The sequence below is a fragment of the Ammospiza nelsoni genome, chromosome 5, assembly GCF_027579445.1.
Source record: "Ammospiza nelsoni isolate bAmmNel1 chromosome 5, bAmmNel1.pri, whole genome shotgun sequence".
In the NCBI taxonomy this organism is placed as follows: domain Eukaryota; kingdom Metazoa; phylum Chordata; class Aves; order Passeriformes; family Passerellidae; genus Ammospiza; species Ammospiza nelsoni.
Genome location: NC_080637.1, coordinates 74,175,704 through 74,200,459, shown reverse-complemented (window position 1 = coordinate 74,200,459; position 24,756 = coordinate 74,175,704). Strand labels below are relative to the sequence as shown.

The window sequence follows — 24,756 nt, the reverse complement described above, 5'->3', positions numbered from 1 at the left end:
GTGATGTCTGCAGCACAGGTAAACACATTCCCTGCTTAGCCACTGGCCTGAGGGATGCTTAGGACTTGCAGCTGTTTATATTGGTAAAAATACAATCTCTCTAATTTGGTTGCAGATATATTATTTTTCTACTGAGAAGTAATTCACTGGCCACAGTGAGCCTCACTAGTCACCTACTGCATCCTCCAGCACAGCACAGAGGAGTAACTTTGGACAGAACGTGGTCCTGAGAATCTGATCAAACACTGACCAGTTGGAAGAATTTGGCATGAGATTCTGCAGATGATGCTCGAGACAAATATTGATGGGGACGTGAAGAGCAGACAATATGGAAATCAGGGTTTTTTAAAAATTCTTTTCAATGTACATAGAATGAAGAACCACCAAGTGTAGGAGAAGATCAGGTTTGGGTGATAGCTGGTTGCCTGTGAAATGAATCTAAGCTCACTCTTAATTCTTCTCCAAGGAAAACCCACAAACCCTAATGAAGCAAATTAAGGGCTATATAAAGGGGGTACAGCTCCTTTAAAAAAGAATACAATCTCTAGAAGCAGATAAATACTGATTTCCCAATTACATTGTGGGCCCTCAAGCAGCCACCAACAAAGAGTGCATTAAAGCTCTACACTGCAGAAATATAAGAACTTTATGACTCCCTCCCCATTAACAGGCTAATCTATATTTAAATAGGAGAATTAATGCTAGAATGAGTAACGAGGTGTACGAATCTGTGGGGCCTGCTGAGATGCATCTACAGGGCCTGAGAGAAGTGAGAGATGAACTGGCTAACCAGTGCATCTGCAGGGCCTGAGAGAAGTGAGAGATGAACTGGATAACCACTATTGGAGAAGCTTTGGCAGTCTGGTGAAGTTACTGCTCTCTGGAAAAGGAGACACGTAACCCCCATGGCTAAAAAGGAAATACTGGGAACTCTAGGCTCCTCTCCTCCTCGGAAAAATTGCCACAGCCTCAATAATTACAAAGAATATTTCAGTGTGGTTAATCCACACTGCTGGGCACACAGGGGAAGCTCCCATCGCTGCTCTCGGTGCAGTGACTGAAAGGCGAGAGAGAAAAGCAGCAATTCTGTTCGGGCAGGCGCTGGGCTGAGCTCGGTCAGAGCCTTCTCCAGCTGACTCTTACCTAGGATCTTGCTGATGTTGGAGTTGTGCATGTCGGGGAAGGCCTGCAGGATCTTCCTGCGCTCATCCTTGGCCCACACCATGAAGGCGTTCATGGGGCGCTTGATGTGCGGCTCGTTGCTGCCGCGCCCGCGCAACTCCCGGTAGATCCGCGACTCCGACACCCCCGCGCTCCCTGCAAGGCAAGGGACACGGGCTGCACTCGTGCTGCCTCTGCCAGCAGCACCCAGCTCAGCTGCTGCACGCCCCGTGAAGCAGCATTCACAACAGCTAATGGTTAATACGTTCCATATTGCCTGGCTTATTCAGCACCACACAAGTGAGAAGGAGTTTTCATTGCTTTTAAACATAAAGTATTACACAGCTTTTCTAAGCCATCTTTTCCTGCTTAATTACATAAACCAAATCTATACTTATCAAGCAGGTTTACTTTTTATTTTCATCCTTTCTTGCTTACAGAATGCTGGTCATATTGTCACCTTTCTTCTATGTTTCTGTCACTGTAGGACACGAAAAAACAGCAGCGCACACCGCTGTTCTCAAGGTGAAGGAAAAGGGGAGTTTATTTTCTGACTCTAACATTTATAGTTTTCTAAGAGTGGCAGTGGATTGGAGGGTGACAGTGCCACCTCTCCAGTGCCACTGGTCAAACCAACAGTCCATCAACTTTCTCTTCTTCTATAAAGGAATGCAAAACAAGGAGTTATTTACAGAAAGTGTGTGAGAAAGTTCACTACAAGAATGTCAACATCAGAAGGCTTAGAAAATGTTAAAAAACCAGAGTGACACGTTTCTGTGACAGAAAGGGTGTGATAGATGGCAATACTGGGCATTTCTTAAGCAATTCTCTAACTAGCAAATGAATATTTACATACTTGCCTGTTTTTGTGCTTACATCTCCTTAACAATATATGCAATAGCAGAGAAACAAATAAACATTGTGCTCATTTCATCAAACCAGCGAAGCCCCCACAAATGCAGAGCACACAGCAGTTATGGAGGATCAGGTCTACACTTCATGGCTTCCCTGTGTGATCTCACTTACTCCACATAAATTTGCCTCCTTTAGCCCCTTGTATTATCAGAAAAACATTTCTGGTCCCATCTTGAGACCTTCAGTGGACAGAGGGAAGGTTAAAAATCATCTCCAGACTTAAAACACCCCACAGTGAATCACTTCCTCCTGCCTTGTTTCACAGCCATTTATTGCTAACAGCTTGTATTCCTCATGGGCCTTCAAAGCTCTGGATTCTCCCTCACATCCTGTTGAAACACACACAAAACCTGGAAATCAGGAAAATCATTGGTACTGACCATCAGAATCTCCACTCATGTTGAAATCCATCATTGTGTGGCTGAACTTCCCATCTTCACTCTGCTTTACTGCCAGCTGCTGGGTCAGGGTCTCCAGTGTTGTTTTGTCCTGTATGGGCAGGATGACAGGATTTGGATCAGGAAAATAATTAAATGTTGTAACTCCAAAGTTTTGACATTATTTAGGAGGTTTTTAGGGAAGCTAGATAACTATACACAAGAGATTACTGAGCCATGTCTTGAAGAATAAATAACAATGCTTCTTCTGGAAGAGACACGGTTACAGACTCTGCCATAAAGTCCTTTTCAAAGTTTGCTCATTAGCTAGTGATAAGCAAACTCCATAGTGTTGAAAAGATTGGCTTAGTTAGGCATGACAAAACTGGCTGCACATCTGAAGAATACTTCAACTCTCTGTGTTGCTGGGACTGCAAAGCTGGCCTGAAGTTTAGGTGAGACATGCTCTTTTGCAATGCATTTACTGTAGCACTCTATTTCTAGCCTGCAATCCCAGCGCAGAGACATGGATGGCTTTGCTCTGTTCCTTTTTTACAAGGCAGTATTTTAGGAAGCAGCCCATAGGGCAAGAAAAAACACCCTACAGTTCAAACTGACTCAGGCCTTGGGAAAGGTTCAGCCTGAATTAAGCATGATCCTCGGGCAGCAGTTTGTGTTCTTGTCCAGACTGTTTTGTCCAACCCTGCTAACACCCCGTCCATCACTCGTGTGGTCAGAACTAACTGTGAACCCTGGATTGCAACAGGCTGCTGTGTGCTGCCAATTCATCTGTCTAAAGACTGCCAGAACAACATGCTAGGGCAATTCATTCCAATGTCCTCTTCAAAACACCTCGCTGCCCCAGAATTGTTTGACTCTACAAACACAAAGGTGTTCCATTTTCCAACTGTTTTTGTTTTCCCAATGACTCCTGCTCATGAGCGCTCTTTCTTCCTGACAATCATATGTTTAAAAATAAATCTTTCAGGGAAGCAATATTAACATTTCAAAATCTCAGGCACTGTGCCTTTTGCAAAGCTAAGAAAATGAAATGATGTGGCATGATAATGAAGTGGCTGCAGTTGAAAAAATTCTTTTGAGCTTCTTCCTGAAAGAAAAGATTTCTGTTTCCTTGCTCCATTCTACTCCTGTTGGCTGTAAACGATCAATAAACTAAAAAAAACTTTCAGTTTCCACATGGCAACTGTTTCATGTAGCCTAATAATGTCACTGGGATGTGTTACACAGGAAAACAGAAAAGAGAACAACGTGAATACAGAAGTGCTTCCTGCAAAGTGATGTCCCTGCATCTGCAATTCAAAGAATGGTTCAAATTCATGTAAGTCACTGCACAAAGATTTTCTCAGGAACAGTTAGAAACAAAGCTAATCTGCTCCACTTTGTATTTTCAGAGTTTAGGGAACACGAGGTTAACTCTCCTATTCCTCACATTCATTTTCACTGTGAATCCCTTTCACACTCCTGGTGCTTTTTTTTCGGTTTTTGCAGGAAAAGTTCATGCAGCACACTCAGCCTGTCCAAGGAAAAGGGTTTCCATAACGCTACAGGCACAGCAGCTCCAGGGAGGTTGGAGAACCTTCAAACACGCGCCTGAACTAGCCAGGCATTTAGCTTCACCCAACTCTTTGATGCACCATTTTTAACTCAGCTCTCATTTCCAAAGCAGCCTGTCAAAAGTCAAAAAGTCAGGACGAAGGTGACTTTGTATTTCTTCCAAATTGATTGCAGATATATAATGGAAGTCAACAGTTTTTCCTCTGAAAAAAAAAATCTATTTACTGTGAACTTCATAATGCTAGAGTCCTGCAAGGCACAGCCCAGCTATGGCTCTTTGAGAGCCTGACCTAGCCCAGGTTTGGTTCCTTGGTCAGAGCCTGACTCAGCTTGTGAGACAAGCAATTCTAAAAATTAGACAGCATTCTAAAATTCTAAAAAAGCAGCAAAAACAAACAGCAAGGAGCACTCCTGTCCTTCCAGGAGAAGAAACATGTAACATAGCCATCTCTTGCTAAACATGAAGGGATTCCAAATTTCTGAATTTTGTATCAGACCTCAGAAGGCTGAAAGACATTTTATAAGTATTTTATTTCTTTATGAAGGGTTTCCCAATCATCATTTCTATTGGATTGTAGGAGAGACTCTATGGAGGGGCAGCAAGAGCTCTGTTGACTGGATCATTTAAAATTCTAATGGGTAAACCAGAGAAGATAATACTGCAGAGAGCATGCAATCTCAAAATAGCCCAATTGTTCAAAGTACATCCAGAGAGGTTTCATCAACAGCCACAACGTGATGAGAAGTTTCTAAAACTTTATTAATCAAAGAAATTAACCTGCCACAGAAGACTGATCTGTACCACCACTCCTAGAAATGCTCTAATTATATTTAAGAGAACAAAAACACATACACACATGGAGTATGTAATGTAAAAAAAAATATAAGAAATGACTAAGCACCACAAGTCAGACTCAGTTTTGTGGTCAGCTGCAAAAGTTACTTGGCTCTCTGTCACGGAGAGCTGTCGTAGTTTAACAAAACATTGATCTAAAAATGACAAGAACTTGGTTGCAGTCTCTTTCATGGAAGAAACATAAAACAAGAAGAGTCAAAACATATGCAGAACAGCCTGATCCTGTTTGCCAGAACTCCTCCCACTACTAGATGAAAGTGAAGCAAGCCCGTGGAAGGTCTGAGGAACAAAAACATCCTGCTGGCTTTGCCTCTGCCCTCCCTCAGCACCAGGGCTCAGGGGGCACTGGGAGCATCCCACACCTCCATCCAAGGGGTGGGCAGCCCTGAGAGGGCTGGGCACAAGGCCTGGGCACACAGCATGGCGGCCTGCTCCCTCTGGAGCCATCCTGAGAGGGCGGGCACACAGCATGGCGCCCTGCTCCCTCTGGAGCCATCCTGAGAGGGCTGGGCACAAGGCCTGGGCACACAGCATGGCGGCCTGCTCCCTCTGGAGCCATCCTGAGAGGGTGGGCACACAGCATGGCGGCCTGCTCCCTCTGGAGCCATCCTGAAAGGGCGGGCACACAGCATGGTGCCCTGCTCCCTCTGGAGCCATCCTGAGAGGGCTGGGCACAAGGCCTGGGCACATGGCCTGGCTCTCTGCTCCCTCTGGAGCCATCCTGAGAGGGCTGGGCACACAGCATGGCGCCCTGCTCCCTCTGGAGCCATCCCCCAGCCTGGGCTGCCTGGCAATCCCTGCAGTGCCCTGGCAGGAGCCATTTCCCCATGGCATATCCAGGCTTGCACTGCCACTGCAGCAGCACTCTCCTCTCTGCCGCTCTCCTCAGCCCATCCCTGCTTTCCCTTACAGGAACACTTCTCCTCTCTGCTCTGATGCCTGCAGAGAAAGAGCCAGTTCCAGAGGAGGAGTTCAGGGCCATAACTTCACATCCAGGGCCATAACCACACATTGGTTCAGGACTGTAACTTCACATCCCTGCTTTCCACATCCCAAGGGAACGGAAGGGCCAGGCAAAAAGAAAGGTGGAGAGAGGCAAACACAGTTACCTAGGGACTGCAAGGAGAAGCTTGTTGATCACCTCTTGCACCTAGGAATTCCCCACACACAGATGGACACAGCCTGCTACCTTTGCTCAATGATAATAAACTGAAAAGAAACAGATGGTTGCCTGCTACTGTCCTTTTGTGTGCCTCATTTCTTCCCTTCCCCTCCAACTACAGTTTCTCCTGCTATTTCTCATATCTAAATGCTAAAGGCAGTATGTTCAAATAGATTTGGGTTTTCAGGAGGTAGTTTTTATCTGAGATTGATGAGTAGGACCAGTGACAGCATCTGATGGGGTTTGTGGTACTGAGGCACATCTCCTAGCCCAGCAAGAGCCTGTAAATATCACCCCTTCCAACACATACCCTGCTCAATATGCACCAGATCTTAGAGTTTTGGGCAGATTAATTGCTATGACTGCACAATAAAAGTTCACTTTATGACAGAAAAACCTACTGAATTGTTAGACAAGGTGGTGGCACAAGGTGTTATCCATTCAACCCTGTGGTATTTTTCTCAGCTCTCTGAGAAGGTGAAGAGTTCTATCTAGCACAAATGAAGACTTTGTAAAGATAATCTTTGTGTGCAATCCCTCTGCCTCTTGTGGTAACAAGCATCAGAACAGGCTGAGCTCTAAACTTTCCCCAGAGTCCCACCAAGTGTGGAGCACACGAGGCAGGCAGGTAGGCACGAGGGATGGTGGAGAGCTGGGAGAACTCAGGGAACAGCTGGCAGCAGCAAGAGCTGTGCCCAGAGCTTGGCACAGGATGGATTATCTGCACAGGATGGATTATTTGCACTGCAGGCTCTGCTCCTGCACATGATGGTGCTCCACAACAGGTGCTGTGCCCTCTGCCCAAGCCTTGCTATGGCCCAGATCCTGCCACACCTCCACCTGCTGCAAGAGAATTTCTGCTTTGACTGTGTCACCAAGTGTTCTTCACTCCTCACTGAATTACCCACAACATTTCACAAAGAAAGGCAGGATTAGTAACTGCTTACCAGAAGGGAAACTGAGTCACACGTTATGGGACTTGCCTAAGGTTTCTTAGTAAGGCTGATAAACATTTTAGTAACTGAAATTAGCACTCCTGAATCTTCCACAGAAATTACCATCTGTAATTTCTTTATGAGTGTGGAATTGTGACTCTTGCTGATGGCACATGGTACCAAGGAGAGCAAAATAAAAGAAAGCAGTTATAGATCCACCACTGCAATGGACCTTGCTTAAGCAACGCCTGCAGGGCTGTAAAACTCATAAAAAGCACATGCATAAATGATAAAATAGAGTGAGGCTTTCAAATGTTGACTCAGTAATTGTTAAACCCCTTCTGGCTGCACAATTTTATAGTCTTCTACTGTACTAATGAAAACGCAAGAAACAACAAAGAAGGGCTTTAGCCTTCCAATTACATAAACTCTGTGGACCACCAAAGAAGATGAAAGATTATTTATAATGTCATAGCAAGTTATCATTTGGGAGATTTTTTGTTGTTGCATCAAAGTTGAGTATGAAGAAACAATGCATTCACCACCCCCTCAGCTCTTTCAATCTTGCTTATCCAAGATCTCTATTTCTCATGGAATAATCCACCCACAGAATCTAAAAGCAGCATTAGAAACAAGAAAATAAAAGAACAGTCTTTATATGTGGCTCTTCCTGATTTTATGGTACTCCTTTCACAATTATGACAGTCTAAGTTGGGGCTACATCAGTTGGAACCATACCTTTTGCTTTACAGTACTTATTAAAACCCAAATTGCTTCAATAGTGCCCAGAAATCACTGCCCCTGATCTTCAAGCTACATGAAGGGTCATACAGACTCACAGCGGAGCTTCCTTATGGGGAGTTATGGGGAAAAGATCAGAATGACCATGAAGACATTTAACTACTGCCCTCTCAGAACAGACACCAATTCACAGAGGGAATCTGCTGAAACTTACACACTCATTTCTCTTTGTTGTGTATTGTGGACACAGGGCTGCAGTTTCTAGGAGTTCTCAAGTCAGTATCTTTAAAAGCACCTAAGGCATGACAGAGCTCACTGAAATAAAAAGGGGGAAATCCTCAAGAACCTGGCAAGGGTCAGACCCCAAGGTGGCTTTGTTGTGTTTTGTTTTTTCTTTTTTTTGTTTTATTTTATTAATTCTTTGAGAAAGAATGAAAGAATAACTTCATTCATAAAGTGTATTATTTGGCCTGGAAACAAACAGACGGGAAGCACACAGGACTGGCCCAGCCCAGTATTTTGAAGAAGGAATAAAAAGGAAAAGGAACGAAAGCAGAATTCTGAGATGCTATTTCCTTCTCAGCAAAGTTGTTAGAGCACGGGCAGAGGCACTGACCTCAAGCAGATCCAGCTGTAATCTGCTGACTGCAAATAGGTTAAAAGTTCCATGACCCAGTTTCTCATCCAGACTGCTCCTTGGGCTGACATGGCCTGTAACTCTCTGTGAACTGTTCAGCCACTGCACCTTAATTTCCTGAACTCCACAGGATGGAGACAGTGATGCTTTCCCACCACTGTGAGGAGTTCTGAGGTCTCTGGATGAAATGTGCCACGGAAATGTTAACCAGGGGCTTCCCCGCGAGTCAGAAGCTGGTACAGCTGATCAGCCTGGAAAGGAAACACCAGCTGGGGGACAGGGGTGGCACACTAAAGTGAAACAAGAGGAAAATCTCAACCCACACAGGATTTCCTGGGAAGGAGCGTCTGCATGCAGGCAGAGAGAAAGCAAGAACACAGACCCTGCTTTCCTGGCAATTGTGTCATAAACAATGGGTGACTCAAGTGCACAGCACCAATGCAGCCATTACAGAATACTTTTTTCCCAGTTTTCCCTAGAAGGAATTCAAATTCTGAAGGAATTCAAGTTCTGCAGGTACTCAAAAGATGAAGGCTGCTGTACCTCTGCTTGCACTTCCTCCAGCCCTGCTGAACAGGTCAGGCTGAGCCCTCAGGAGCCCAAATGGACACAACCCACAGAAGAACCAGGCCCAGCCTCTGTTACACTGGAGAGAGGTACTGCACTGATGCCGAGTCCACAAATGAGCTGAAAGCCCATTTTTATGTGATCACATAAAAATAATTTAAAAAATCTCAGGAAGTAATAAGATCTCATGGCTGTGGGGCACAGCTTAGAACTTAAACCCAAGGACTCCAAAAGCTCCAAAGTCGTAACAAGGACTCCACATCACTTGTATGGTTTTACTTTCAGGAGGAAGTTGATGCATCTTTATTGGGATTCATAAAACTTCCACAGGAGCATAAACAGCTGCAGTGCTCCCTGACCCACACTGTGAATGTTCCCAATCTCTGCCCCTTGGAGTGAACACAGCCTGAATCCCCATTTGGAGTTCATCACCTGCCTGGGCCCAGGGTTCTCCCCTTGCCTGCTGCTCTCCTGAACCTCAGCTGGGCTTTCACACACACACATCCCTGGGCAGAACCCATCCCTCCCTCTGCAGGCTTTGAATTTTATTAGCTAACCCTGCCCATGCATCCCTGCCACCACAAGGCACCGAGGACACCCATAAAATATCCACAGCATGCCTTTGAAACATGGATCTGGGCATTTAATAAATGATGGTCAAGCAGGAGGGGGAAAAAACCCCAGTGTTTTAAAATAAAGAGCTAAAACCTTTGGGAGAATAAAAGAAGTCCTCCCTGCAGAATCTGTCTCCCTCCCATGCATAGGCACTTGCTAACTGAGAGTAGTGGCACTGTGACAAAAGCAGCAAAACCAAAGGCAGGCTCTGCTAAAGGAAAAGGGGGAGGGGAGTTCTTCCACTGGCCATCTGTGAAAACAAGGCATGTGGCCATTAGATGCAGAGGCTGTAAATATAAATATACACAAGCTCCACAAAGCAAATGGCAAAAAAGAAAAAAAAAAGGCGGGGGGGGGACAGATAATAAGTGGATAAATTTTCAGGTGAAGTAAATCAAAGTGTTTATTGCTTTGTGTTGGGCAAAACCAGTTTTGATCTTGGTCCCAGTTTCAATCATCCCAAGTTCCTCAGCCCAGCCTGACCCATGGCCTCTCAGTGTCTGCAGCAAGCCCAGGGTTCCTCTGCTGTGCCAGCCCTTCTCTTTTCTTCTTCTGCCTGCCCTTCTGTCCTGCAATTTTCTCTTGACTTTCTGATTCAAATCTAACCATTACGGGAAGGAAAAAAAGTTATTGAAGCAAAGTTCTCTACTGCAAGAAAAATTTAAATGTCCTGTGTTAAAGCAGCTACTCCATGTGTGCTCAGTAAAGTGAGCTGCAGTGTTGTATTTCTCACAGGCAGCAGGAGCTGCTGGCTTGAGATTCTCAGTATTGCCCCTCTTCCCAAGGGGAGAGCAGGGCCTAAATCCACTTCAGCTCTGTGGATCCCAGTGGTGTCCTAAGAGTTAACTGTGCTCTCCCCATCCATCAGGCAGGCAGCGAGGCATCAGAGGGATGATGGATGTAAAATTATTGCAGGGCTGCCACCCGATACACTTCCTGCCATTTGTAACCAGCGCTGGAACCGACACACTCCTTTCATTATTAAACATCCACATTAAGCCAACATTGGTCACTGTCAGCCCACGTTTGGCACTTTCTTAAGGGGAACAAGGAGAGCTGGGGCTGTGAGTGGGGAGGATGGAGGGCGGAGGGGGATTGGGAACGGGAGCAAAGGCATCCTGAGCCCCGTGCTCCACAAGCATGAATAATAGGCTCAGCTCGCAATGCTGCAGTAAATATTGGTACAAATAGCTCTTTAGTCACAAGGCAGCACACAAGTACATGTCAGAGCCTTTTAAAAGGACACGCTGCAAGCAGTAACAGGGAGAGCTTGCAGCGCAGGTTCAGCCCCAGTGAGGGAAGGGGGGTGTACTGGGACGCACTCAGCTGGGAGTGCATGCACGCCCTGCTGGATCCTTGTGCTTGTGTACACCTCCCTGCCTGGTCCTGGGCTGAGCAGAGAGGCCAGAGCTCCCTGCCTGTCGTGCTGTTTACCCCAGGTAACACTGTTTATGTATGGGATGCATCAAGCTATAATTAACTGTAGATGACAATTACAAATAAAGCTACGCTCTCGGGTTTCCAAGAAACCACAAAAACACACGCTCTTCTCATTTATACAAGGAAGTGTTTCCAAGAAAAGTAATGTAAAAATATGTTTTACTGCATTTGCAATTAAAATAGGTTTTAGTGAAATCCGTGTTCATAGTGATGCTCAAAGTTTTTACTGTAATCCTCTGAAAATCAAAGCCGTCAAGATGGTCCAAGTTGGATGCCCAAGAAGTGACTCACCGAAATCATCTTAGCCATTTTTAAAGTCTTTTCTTATGTATGACTCCCTTTATACAGCTTCTCTGTACTTGCACAAATTCCTGTCTGACTCCTGCCTCAGCTGGCATGTCTGGCTGTCCACAGGGATCAACCCCTCTGGGAACATCAGCAAGAAAACAGGACACATCTGAGGAGCCCAGAGAGCTTCAACAGTGACTCCCAAAGATGATTTCCTGCCCCAAGCCTGCCCAGCTACCCCTGGCAGACAAATCCCCAAAAAGAGTCTCCCATAAATGCTGGGAATGGCACAGAGTTCCCTCACTGGAAGGCTGCAGAAGCAATTCTTGCCACAAAAAGCTCCACAGGCAATCAGAGGCCTCTAAAAGTACACTGCCCACTGCAGCAAAGAAGGGAGAAACATCTGGGATAGCCCCAAATGAGTGTTTGTTACCTATAAATACTAATGTGCATTTCTAAGTACTAATATGTACAGGAATACATAGATATATATTAGGATAAAATAAAATAATTACATCTTAATTCCACCCCCATCTCCAAATCTCTGGTCAGGAAGCAAAAGTGACAGATAGAATGTCTCTGAAGTTCAGGGGCTGCCACTAAGTCCTGCAGTGGGACCTTGAGCTGCTGAAAAGGGAAACTGTAAAAAAACTGTAGCACTATTTCTTGGCAACCAAATTCCCAACTATCTCATTCTCTGTCTCTGAAAACAGAGAGAACCAGAATAAAGTTTAATTTAAAATGGCAATACTCGCTTTCCTCTCAAATCTTGCTCTTAGTAAGAAAACCTTAATGTCCCAGAGCAAAAAATACACAAACTTCAGAGAAGTTGGATTGTTTGTCTGGATATGAACTTCACATATTAAAATAAATCACAGAATCAATTAGGCTGGAAAACATTTCTGAGATCATCAAGTTCAAATCAGCGAGCCCCAATAAAGTTCTGGCATTAATTGTATTCAAACCCCCAAAGCCGACAGCTGCTTTAGAAAAATTCTCTATTGAGCAAACCATTTTTTCTCCCTGCTACCTTGTAAAAGAACTCCTGTCTGCCCTCCACGAGCCTAGCAGGAGGTATGAATTAGAGAGGAAAATAAACTTCAGCTGAGGTTGAGGGTGTGAAGTGAAAACAGAAGGAATAAGGAGAATCCCAAGAATAGGAAAGTAACAGAATAAAGTGAATGCAGATGGTTTCACTCCTGTTACTTAATCAAAAGGCTGTGCAGAGTCACTAGAGCCAGCATAAAGTCATGTGTTAGAACAACAGCTGATCTGTATTAAAGAAGATTAACTGGCAATGCCATGGTGGAGGGCCTGGGATTATTTTATGTGCTTCCACTGCCGAACAAGCCGTCAGCACAATTACTGCCCTCCGATGTGAATGACTGATCTGTAACCACAGCTAAACAGCATGCTGCTTAGGGGCCTGGGTGCTTCATGAAGATGAATTTCCATACCATCAAAGTGCTTTTAATGGGCTTCCTGATCCAACCACAAGGCCTGCTTTGCAAGTATATAGAACTCAGGATGAAGGCTTCCTGTCCAAAAGGATTTGGTCGGTTGTCACTTGACAATTCCCAGCCAGCACAAGGGAGGAGAGGGGGGAGATAGGTAGAGTTGTCTCTGCTTTGGAGGATTTAAAAAAAAAAAAAGGAAAAAGAAAAAAAGGGTACAGATGCTTTCTGAATGCAACCAACTGCTGTATCCACAGCTGAATTCAATGCGCTTAACAAATAAGGGCAATTTAGCTATGCTTGCGAGGAATAGCTGGAGTCACTTTGCATTAGCATCTGCCTGAGTGTTAAAGTCATTTCTACATGGGGAGCACAGAAAAGGAATTTCTGCTCCGAGCATCCTTTCAAGAATGCTTAAATATTTGAATATAAATTCCTTTGTGCTTGTGATCACTTCTTCTTATATCTGACACTCTGCTTTTCCCTTTTCCCTTCTGGTGCTCTTCTCTGTGGAACGCCATAAACACGCTCCTGCCCTCTCTTTCTCTCTCCCCACAGCAGCACCCTGGCTCTCCTGAGACAGAGGGGAGGTACTGCCAGATACCCACTACACTGACCTCTTTTCTCCTTCCTCTCCAGAAAGGGATGGAACTGGAGTCATTCCTACACCACCGACAGCCGGGACAGGCCGATGGAAACAACAGTGCAGCGGTGAGAGGCTCACATGGACACTTAACATTCATTACACAGGCTGCTGGCTTCTCAGAGCTTATTGATCAAACTCCATCTAAACCCAGGCACAATGGAAAGCCATCCAAATCAGCAATCTGCTCGTTCTGGACAATATTGTTTGACTCGCAAGCTTCCCGGGATGACTGGGTTTCAAGTTTCTGCTAAATAGCTGATCATTTTTATTCAATCCATTTGTCTGCCTGTCTCAGTGAACTGCATGAGACTTTACAGTGGAAGTGCTCTCAGTTAAATGCAGCTGACACCAAATGTGACAAGGTGATCCTTGTACTGTATCAGCCCAGAAAACATTGCAGGGAAGGAGAGGAGCAGGGGGAAGCCTTGTTGAGCACACTGAGATGAGAACAGAGCTGAGCTGTGTGTCCTGGGTGGCAGCATTGTAAGGACAGCTCACAGGGAATGTGGCAGCAAGCACTGGCAGGTCTGTTTATGCTCCATAAGGTGCACACAGAGACATTAGGCACTCGCTGAGGAAAGAAGCAACCCACAACCTCACTGACAGGCACGGCAGTGAGAGCACACACAAATTTCACTAGAGAGTACCCACTGTGTTGGTATTTTGTTACAGCACAGCTTCATGGGCCAGTCCAAGAGCAGACAGTGGTAAGGCCCGTACATTCTGCTGCCTCTAAGTTTCACTGCAAATATTTGGTGCAGTTTGTGCTGTCAATTCTCTGCTTTTCAATTCTGTTCAGTCATCTAATGTGACGTGACAGTGCTACATTGCAATGGTCACAAAATATCATCTATGATGACCTCACGAGGCTAAATACCCAGAAGCTGAGCCTGAGTATCAGCAAAGCTTATGTTCCTAAAGAAGCTTGAATATTTTCAAATCCAGCTCATCTCACAAACACATGTAAGCATTTCCATAAAGCAAGATTTCCACTTAGACCCAGAGATTTCCAAGATCACCTTCTCTTAATACATGTTGACAGGCTGGAACAGAGAATTAGTGGTCTCCAAAGTTCTCATGAGGGCTTTAACCATCTCTGCCTCCTCCCCACTCTGCCCCAGGGGTCTCAGGTCTCTCTGTCATGTCATCTTTTGGCTTTTCACTTTTTTTGAACTATTCTGTTTCAAAAACAGAATGAGGAGGACGAGAAGGGAGGAAGAAGCTGTGTGTCTGTGGGAAGAGGCAACAGAGCACTCTGCCCCTTTGCAGAAGGAGTCTGGGGAACTCACTTTTTCTGTCCTGCAGTTATTGAGACCCAGGCTGTTGACCACGGCCACCTTCCCATCCAGCACCTGCTGCTCCCTCCGTAGCTGCTCCTTCATCTGCCGCGCCTCCTGGATGGCCTTGGTGACAGCGTCGTGGTCATTTAAATAACCTGCCATGGACACAAGAAAGGGTGCCTTAAAAACCAGAAAGTCACAGCAAAACACTTCAGCTCCCACCAGGGGGATGCAGTTTATCATTATTAATGAGAAAGAGTTAAAAGGCAATGCCCCCCAACCTGCGTGTGCTCTGCAATTGTGCTGCTGTCATGACAGAGCCACCTGGACACAAAGCCTGGGAAACCTCAGTGCCAAAATGCTCAGTGCTGCTATTTGATCCCATCAGTCTCAATATTTCCCTGACACTGCAGAGGCTGGCCCTGTGCTCTGGGTGCAGCAGGATGGAGCTGGGTACGAGTCTGGGGAAGCTTTGATCACGCCAGCAATCCCAAACTCTTCAAAACAGACCGCTCCATTCTTCCCCTTCTCCAACTTGTGAATACATTAAAATAAACCACAGGTGGCGGTGGTTTGCTATACATATGAAATGCATAATGGCTGGGAAGAAAAACCTCATCCACTGAACACTCCCCACCACCACCTGTCATTCATAAATGTACAAGGAACCACAGCTACACGGACCTACACTGCCACTCCTATTCATGCTGCTAATAGTAGGTCAAATGTCCACTGTTTTGCTGCAAATTCACAGCCTAGGGCTTAGCCTTAGTAGTCACTGAATTATTTCCTTTTAAAATGTTACAAGCATCACCGGCCCAGCTAATACTATTTAATTTTAAATGTGACACTTTGTCATTTTTTTTCCTTTAGCGTACCGTAGATTATACTTATTATGATCTGCATGTGATTTGTAGGGTAGAATACGGATGGGAAACTCCAAGCCCCAGTCTATTTCTCAGATATTAAAGTAGAGGCTAATATCTATCAACCTCCCTCTCCCCCTGCACATCCCCACACGTGTGCACGCACACACTCACACACACACTTCTTTCTGTCTTTTAACTAGGGCATAAAAATGGCATAAAATGAATCTGTAATATGAAATTGCCCAGAAAAGGGACTTCTGTTTGTGACATGAGGCTAAATCTAACCAGATCCATTGGTGAATTGTGACAGATGGAGGGACTGTGAGACAGAAGGCAGGCACTAATCACACACAAAATGACCGGCTTGCCTCAACATGTTCCATGGATTCCAGCAAACTTTACACCCTAATCCATTTTTAGAACAAAAAACATCTGGGCCATAAATCCTCTAATCTGCCAAAACACGCTATTAAATCCCATGATTTGTTGAAAAACACTAAGATTAAAGAAAGGAAATATAAAATGGCTAACTGCCGTGTTAGGAAAGTGTTATTAATACTCTTTCTTTGTCTCAATTATGAATGTTCTGTTCCTAAAGAGCCTTGTCTAATCATGTCAGATTACACATCCCTGTTGTATTGCTAGACTCTTCTATCTGATCTGCTGATTGCCAAAAACGCAGGACATTGTCTTGCTGCTTGCTTGGAACATTTCTGGGGAAGGAGCTGATGTCAGATTAGTTCAGTGCTGTGCTGCTGTCAGGATTTTAGCTTGGTCTGGGCTTTTATTGTTGGTTTTTCTTGACTGTGGATAGAGTGGGACTGATACTCCCATCTTCCTTGGAGAACAGCAGCTAGAGAGAAAAGTTCCTGTGCAGTTTGACTGTTGCTAATTGTACTAACAGCTAACTTTGGCTAAAACCCCAGGAACCCTGAGAGTTTTGTGTGAAATAACTTGATCCACATTGCTTTTATCAAATGACCCAGTTCAGTAATTCCCAGCCAATGGAATTCCTGTAATTCCAGTTTTTCGACCATAAGGAAGAATATAGCTGATTTTTCTTTTTTTTTTTTTTTTAAATCTCCATTTTACCAACTTGCCTGGTTTCTTCTCCACTTTGCATCTGTTAACCTTTGCATCTGATCAACCTTGCATGTAGTCAGAATAAATTAAAAAAGGAAGCACATAAACAAACAAACAGCAGTATTAGTGCTGCTTTTGCTGTTGTCTAGGTATAATACTTTCAGTCTGTAACAGAGCCAAGTTTGCCTAGGAGCTGGAATTCATGCCCTTCTCCAGACTATTTGGCTTTTCCTGAATACTGCTATCTTTGAGACAGTTTGGCACATGACAGTGAATAAAAGCAAGCTCTCCTTATGTTTTTCAGTAGCTGCCAAGATGCTGGTGTGCAGGGAAATGATTAATATAGAAGCGAGTTGAATGTAAATTATTGTTGTTTAGGGTAGGTGGTGAATTATTGACAGAGAGGGGAACTGCATTACATAAAATGAACTTAGTTCCAAGGATTGCCAAACTAGCACAGAGATGTTGCAGATAATGGCAAAGAGCAGGGAGAAGCTGTTTCTGTTTTTAGTACACGGACATATGCCTGCTCCCAAAAAGAAAAGCTTGGATTTAAAGTCATCCATGGAGCCATGACATTTGTGACTGCTCAGTCTGTAGCACCATTTCTGTGCTGTGGGGATGGCTAAGGAAAGGGCTGAGGAGCTGCAATGCCTGAGTGCAGCCCTGCTGATAATCCCTGAGGCTCTGGGCTCGTGTCCCCACTGAAAGCTGAGCAATACACTGCATTTCTCCTTGCCAGGGGAGCCAAGGGGCCTGAGCACAGAGAAAGTCTAATTTGCAGCTAGGGGTGGTACAAAGGGACATAATTTGCAGTTAGGGGTGCTGAGCAGAGACAGCCCAGCTGCATGCAGCAAGGAGGGCTGTGCACACCCAGGACAGACAGCCTGTGCCTCGTGCTGACACGTCTCAGACATCTTTTATGAAAAATCCTTTCTTTAGGATTCTTCCTCCTGAGAAGCTCAGAGGCCTCAGGAACAAAATGCAAACAATGGTTATCTGCTGCTGTGGGATGCAACAGGTGCATCTGGGATTGGTCTGATGTGGTTGTTTCTAATTAATGGCCAGTCACACTCAGCTGGCTCAGACAGAGAGCTGAGCCACAACCTTTGTTATCATTCCTTCCTTTTCTATTCTTAGCTGGCCTTCTGATGAAATCCTTTCTTCTATTCTTTTAGTATAGTTTTAATGTAATATATATAATAAAATAATAAATCAGCCTTCTGAAACATGGAGTCAGATCCTCCATGTCTCTTCCCTCCTCCTGGGACCCTGTGAGCATGGTCACAGTGACAGCTCCATCACTGCAGAGCCGGAGGTGTCTGACAAGGGGCTGGGTGCTTCCCAGGGCTCTTTGTTGGGGATTTACCCCTCAGCATGAGAAAGGGATCCAGCTTCTCTGCCACGTCAGGGACCTTGGGAGCTTTGCTGAAAACGCTCCCAAGTTTCTCCTGGTGTGCTCCAGCTGGAGGGTGACATGGGATTTCACCCGAGCTCACCAGAGTTTCACCATGGCCACGAGCGCTGCTTGCTGTGACTGGGCTGGGTCTGACCCAGCAGAGAGTTCAGGAGCTTTTCCTTCTTGCAGTCCTCCATCAAGGATAAACCTTTGCTAGCAGTGTCCATCCAGCACCAGCTAAAGACAGCTTATCTTACACACACAGCATGCACAGTGATACTGCTCTGCAACCTCAAAAAGTCACTTTCTATATTTGTAGCAGAGAGATATACAGCAGTGAACTCTGTGTCATTAACAATAACTTAAATATGTTATCTTTTGCTCCACAGTTTTCCATGGTTTATTAATGGTATAACACATTAATTCTTCTTACAAGAGTGACCTTTAAAGCTCTGTTCATCCCCACAGCTTTTATCCAATTACATTATCACTCATTAAAGGTACAGCATTTCAAAATCTGCACCTTGTTAGAAGAAGCAAATTGCAGGGGTCTCAAACCTATGGAAAATAGCAGGTGTGCAGGGAAAGAGGATTGGAGAGGGGAGAACAAGAGGTGTCTTGCCACTGCAATGTGAGTCAGATGATTTACTTCCCATGGAAATACAATGTTCCCTCTGCTTAAGGACAAAAATCTAATGTGAAAAAAATTAAATTCAATGCATTGTGCATGGAGAGCAGCAGGGTCAAGCAAATTGAATAAAAAATACATTACTGTGCAACACAGTCAAAGACTGTAGGGTTAATAACAATACAGACATTAACAATTAGTAATGTGATATTTAAAAAATATTTATATGACTGCAACGTGTCATACCAAATAAACACTGCTGCACAGCACTGCTGTATCACAGACACAGCTTCTGACAGGTTTGACCTAGGGCTTCTTTTGGGATTTTCTGTGCTACCCCTGAACGTGGCCAGGCAGGAGATGCTCTAGGAGACAGCAGAAGTAGTACATCTGCCTCACTCATTTCCCAAAGCAGAGCTTGGTTTACATAATGGAACCTTGATCCAGGTTATACTCAATCCCTGCATGGAATACACCATTTCATTTGGAAGGATCAGGAACGGGGTGAGTGCACATTTTCCTTACACACAGAGGACAGTCCCTGTAACACATCAGATTTATGAAATCTCCCCCTGTAAGACTGTTACTATTTAGATGGTCCTTAGGCAAAGACATCATTTTGGCAGGAGGAGGAACTATCACTATTTTCTGGAACGATGTTAGAAACAACCAGTCAAGACTTTCTTTGCAACATAGAACAACAAATCTGGGGTTTTCTTGAGTGAACCTGGTGATTGTTTTGCTTATTACACCAAGGTGAAATAATATTGCATCCAGGATTTGGACGGACTGAGAATCAAACCTGTAATTTTGGAAAGATGTAGACTTTTAACTTTAAGAGATGTTTCTGAAAGCTCATGCATCACTATTAGATGACAGGGTACAATATCAAGGGTCTCCAGTGCCCACCATCAGCAGGTCACTGTGGATAAATGCTGCATTAATGTGTGCCATTAAAAACCAGCATTCATCAGAAGTCAAAGCAGCATCTGAAATAGCACAGACCTTTGTTTTGTTAGTCTGTGAAAGCTAAGAAACCCCTCCTGAAAGGAAAGTCTCTTGAGTTTCTGCACCCACACCAACCAGCTGGAGCATCATGGGCACCCTGGGCAGCTGTGGGCAGGGCTGACAAAAACCCCTCTCAGCAGGAGCTACCCTTGTTCTGACGGGGACACACGGGGCTGGGGGGACACACAGGACACAGCGGGACACACGCAGGGCACTCAGTGGGACACGCAGGGCTGAGCTCACCTATTGTGTTGGCTCTGGCCGAAGGACTGGCTAGTGCTGCTGGCACCGAGGACTTTAGTGAGCTGGCCCCACTGTTTATTCTCAGAGCTGGCATGTGAGGAGAGGTGGGGGACGTGGGAGATTTGCCATCAGATGTCTTGGGTTTGGCTGAGAGGTTCAGAGGCTGGGCCACTTCATCCTGTGGAGGCAGAGGAGACAGAGATGTTATCACCCAAGTGCTGCTGGCACAGCTCTGCCCAGCCAAGGCAGGGGCTGCTGCAGCTCCCATGGACCCAAACCTGAGAGCTGCTATCACACACAGGAAGATCAGATGTGATACCAGCTTGTCACTCCAGCTTGGAACTGCAGTGACTGATAAACTGGAAAATTAGTGTGACATGGTCAGAGAACATCATCCACTCTGTCTCTGAAGAAATTATTCCCATCAACGAGACATTCGCTTCTGTCGTGAAAATAAAAGGCAATTTCACAGTTGTACTTTATTTTCAATCTTATATTCATTAATGAAGTAAAAACTGAAGACCATCTTCACTTAACACTCAACCAACACTGGCCAAACTGGGCAAACAAGTGAATGGGGGTTCAGTTTGGTTGGGTTTTTTTTTTTGGTTCTTTTTTTTTTTTTTTTTTTTTGGTGTGTCTTCTCTTTGGTTTTTCTTTTGTTTTAACTGGTATTTTCCCCTGAACTTCCCAGACTTAGAATCCCAAGTACAAAAACACCATAGGAAATGAATACTTCTCTTCCACCTTAACAAAACTTGACACAGTAACCTGGGTAATTGTGCACACAGAACTCCAGATGTTTTTATCTGTCGCAAAGCTGAACTTCTAGATTTCAACAATGATTATTATTATGTGAAAATGGAAAAATTGGGTGACATTTTTTGCAGGGTAATGGAATTATTCCTAAACCTGGCTTGATTACAGACAAGAGTGACAGACGGTGTTATAAAAAACATTAAAATGCCAAGTAATGTGTTTTTGTTCAACCAAAGTAAAATACAATAAGAAAAAGAAAAAAAAACCAAACAGAGAAGGGAGAAAAGGATTTTCTACAGGGTGAACATTTTATAAGTGATTTTAACTGACTTTTAAATAAGCAGAACTAATAGATGTGATATTAGATCAAATCATCACATAATAGCTTGGCATTGTCTGACACTGTGACTCAGGGAAGTCATCTTTTAGCTACAAGGAGTGCTTCATGGACAGCTGGGCTCCAGCTCTAGGCACTGAGGAAACTGATTCTGGCCTCCCCAAATTGTAACTACATCTAGTTTTACAGAATTGTTCCTGACTTACTTACAACAATGCAAAACTAAGTGAGATCAGACTCAGCTTTTGGTTTTTGTGGGGTTTATTTTTGGTGTTTGAGTGTTTTACTGTTACCACTGAATCTCTGTAACTATCATGTAAAGTGATTCTTTTCCACACAGGAAAGAAGGAATTTTACAGCTGCTATTGCTCATGGAACTACGATGGAGATGTCTCCAAACATAAAGATAAATTCTGCAAAGCTCTGTCATGCAATTTTTCCATTGCCTCTGAGCAAAGCACCTTTGTTGTATGTGATTATATTTCTACATTTGGTTATATTTCTACAGTTTTGTGGCAGTCATAGCAGATAAACGTTATCAGAGGCATAGTGGACAAAGCTGTCATCCTTAAAGTGATGCTGAAGCCATCCTGGAGGCAACTTGTGCATAAAATAAATGGGAAAAATCAGTGCATAGAATTGCCTTAGGAGCCTACATACTACACTCCCAGAAGTGAATTAGGTACCTAGATGGCAGAGTTCTGCTGATCTCCCAGGAGATTTAGGCTGCAGGGTTCAAAATGTCACCAGTAAAACTGGTATTCGACATTTTTAGAAGGGATTTGTTACTTTACAGAAATACAAATCCATTGTAGTAGAATACAACAGATAAAGATACAATTAGAATAAAATAAAATACCAGCCAAATGGAAGGGGACTTGCTTTGCTGCTCCCCTGATTTCAATTAAAAAATAAAGAAGTCTCACAGCATTCCAACTATAGTGTTGTGTAATTGGTACTGAGTTAGTTGCATTAAAGTTTGGAGTACAAATGAGCCAACAAAGCAACCAAGGACAGCAACCTCGTGCCAGACAAGGATGCCTGAACAGCCAAGCCAGGTATTTATCTGGAACTCAGCCTGAGCAGCAAAGCAAACCTGCCCACAGAGCTGTTTCAGCTCAGCCCAAGCGGGTTTGGTTTGCATGCATGTTGGATTCTTGACCTCCGCTGGAAGCCCCAGCAGAAGGGGCTGCTCTGTGTCAGATGTGGAGCAGAAAGGTGCCAGGCGCTCTCTGCCCCGAGAAATGAGACACAGCAGCAGCAGCTCAGCAGCAGCAGCAGCGAGTCCTGGTGGGGATGTCTCTCACCACGGCACAGGCAGCGTGGGTCCCAACCCACATCCCATTGCAAAAGGCTTTTCAGCCTCATCCTCAGTCCCTCAGCCATCCTATCCCTATAAAACTTATGTCCTTCCCTCCTCTTGCTTCCTCTCCCTTCTCTCAGCTCTTCTGTTCCCTTTTTTTAACCTGGTGTGAAGGCAAGGTCCTGTCCAAGTCCACTGCTCAAGGGTGGCTCTGCTCTCATTTAATGCCACTGGTTTTTCCCCATTGTAGGCATCAAGCAATGAGACTGTTTGTGCTGCAACTATTCCTGGGAGTAAGAATGTTCCTCTTCATTCAAGTCAGCACAGCCTTCTCTGAAGCCAACAAATATAAGGCCTTGTGGAAATAATAGAAGCCGACAGCTCCAGAGCTGATAAATGTCATTCCAAATTGCCCCTTCATTCACTTTCATTGTGTGCTCAGGCTAATGGTAAATTAATCGGAGGTCACAGAAGCTTGCTTCTCATAAAGGAGGATAAGTAAACAATTTTCAGCTATTATATATATTTACAAAATGATACTACTTCACTGTTTGGTCTTCATAACATTTTTACTTCTGTTATTTCCAAGAGCATTCTCAAATCCTCGCTGGAAGTCAAATGCATTAAAAATCCTGCGTTGCATCAGGATTTGGTAATAACTTCAGTCATTTCCTTTACAATAGTGCAACTACACTGATTTATTCCAAAGGACTCTAAAAAATATCTGGAGGACAAGTAATAACATACAATTGTGCTTAGTGTGAAGATGACTGTTAGGATCTTCAGTCAGTGAAACAAGTTACTCTTTTCCCTTTCTGCAGCCATCAATTCAGAGTCCTCTCCTCTTCCAGCTTAAACCAAGAACTGTGCTATCTTCATTACTGATCTGAGCCTGTGTAACCCCAATAAGAACTAGATGCTAGCCCACCTTCATTTTTTACCCATAAAATCTCCCAACTAACATTCTGCCACATTACAGATTAGCAGAGTTTTCCCAATTATGCCAGACTGCTCGGGCAAGTAAGAGACATAAAAGATAAAGCCCAGATGTAGCATCTTCCCTTCAGGTAGATGGTATCTTTCAGCAGCCAGGAGATTTGATTTTATGCAGTGGATCACAGAATCTAGAATTACTCCCTGCACTCAATTTTTATTAGAGAAAGCATTGATTGGTCCCTGCCTTTTTTTGAAATGCAGCTATTCTAAGATGACGTTGATAAGGTAAGGTTTTTTCCCAAGCCAGGATTTCTTAAAGAGTTAAAGTCAAACATTTATTTATATATCAGCCAAAACATTAATGCTGAGACTAAAAGACATTAAGACCCAAAAGGCTTGTAATAATATAAACACAAATGTGATGAAAATAAAATATGATCTTGATTAAAGGTTATGAAATGCCTCTTTAAAAGTAGCACATTTGTCTTATGAAACAAAATACACACAGGCACAAAATAAATGTAGAGAAAAAAGCATAAGCAAAAACACAGGAAGAGGGGCTAATAGAATGTACCCACAGAAATAACAATAAAATGTACCCACAGAAAGCAAAGCACTGGCAAAAAGATTCCCATCCCCTGCATCACAGCTGGGTCACAGCAGCTGCTGCTTTAGGGAGAACTGATTTGCTTCCCAGGACTGGGAGACTCACTAACCAAAACTTGAATTCAGGAACTTTATATCCTTGATTTCCTCCAGTTTTTTCCCAGGTTGTATCTAGGTATTTGAGGAAAGAAAGAGCCCTCCACGTACACCAGAATTTGGGGGTAAGTAAAATATTCAAGAGCTGTATTTTGTAGCTTCACTCAACCTGGATTAGTTTAACTCTGAGCTGTCACACTTCAAACTTCAGACAGAGAAAATCTCCAGTTCAAGAGCCTGACATGCCACACACACAGAAATGCTGCTGGCAGGCTGAGTGGGGATCACACTGCTTTTAAAGGCTTGCTTGGTCCTTTGAAAGGTAAAATGCTATAGGTTAACACAGAGTGCTCATTAACGTGGCAGGAAAAGTGAAAGAGGGGGAGAAGGAAGGGATTTGGCCACAGCCAGGCAGGGACAGCAGCAGAGCTCCAGACAGACCCAGGAACTCTGACTCCCAGTCAGCAGCCTTGGAGTATCTGGCTGAAATGATGTCTTTGCTAATCTTGCCATCATGCTGTCTCTATTTACTTCCTCCTAGGATAAAAGGTTAATTCATCTCCACAGAGAATAGATATGGGAAAAGAAGGGGATAAAATCTGATTTGGAGAAACCCTCTAAACCATTTATTAAAAATGGCACTATTTCAACACCAGGAGCTGAATAAAAGGCTGATATCCCACATGAATGAAGCAGTCTAGAGAATGAAAAGGGGGGTGGGGATGGGGCTGGTGGTGAGGAACCCAGACAATTCACTAGGGTTTGATAATCTCACTCCTGTTCACACATTTTAAGGGCAGCGCACTATTAAAATACTGAATTACTGCACTGTCCTTTAAA

At 44.1% G+C, this 24,756-nt stretch overlaps 1 protein-coding gene across 1 annotated transcript in view; it reads right to left on the bottom strand.

Moving 5' to 3' along the window:
* SOX5 (SRY-box transcription factor 5) overlaps nt 1-24,756 on the bottom strand; it is a 275,778-nt gene that overhangs the window by 13,284 nt on the left and 237,738 nt on the right. Inside the window, exons 10-13 of the mRNA XM_059473027.1 lie at nt 19,880-20,057; nt 14,659-14,804; nt 2,457-2,565; nt 1,144-1,317 (exon numbers count right to left, since the gene is read on the bottom strand). Coding sequence (XP_059329010.1) covers nt 1,144-1,317; nt 2,457-2,565; nt 14,659-14,804; nt 19,880-20,057 — 607 coding nt within the window. The remainder of the gene's footprint in view (nt 1-1,143; nt 1,318-2,456; nt 2,566-14,658; nt 14,805-19,879; nt 20,058-24,756) is intronic.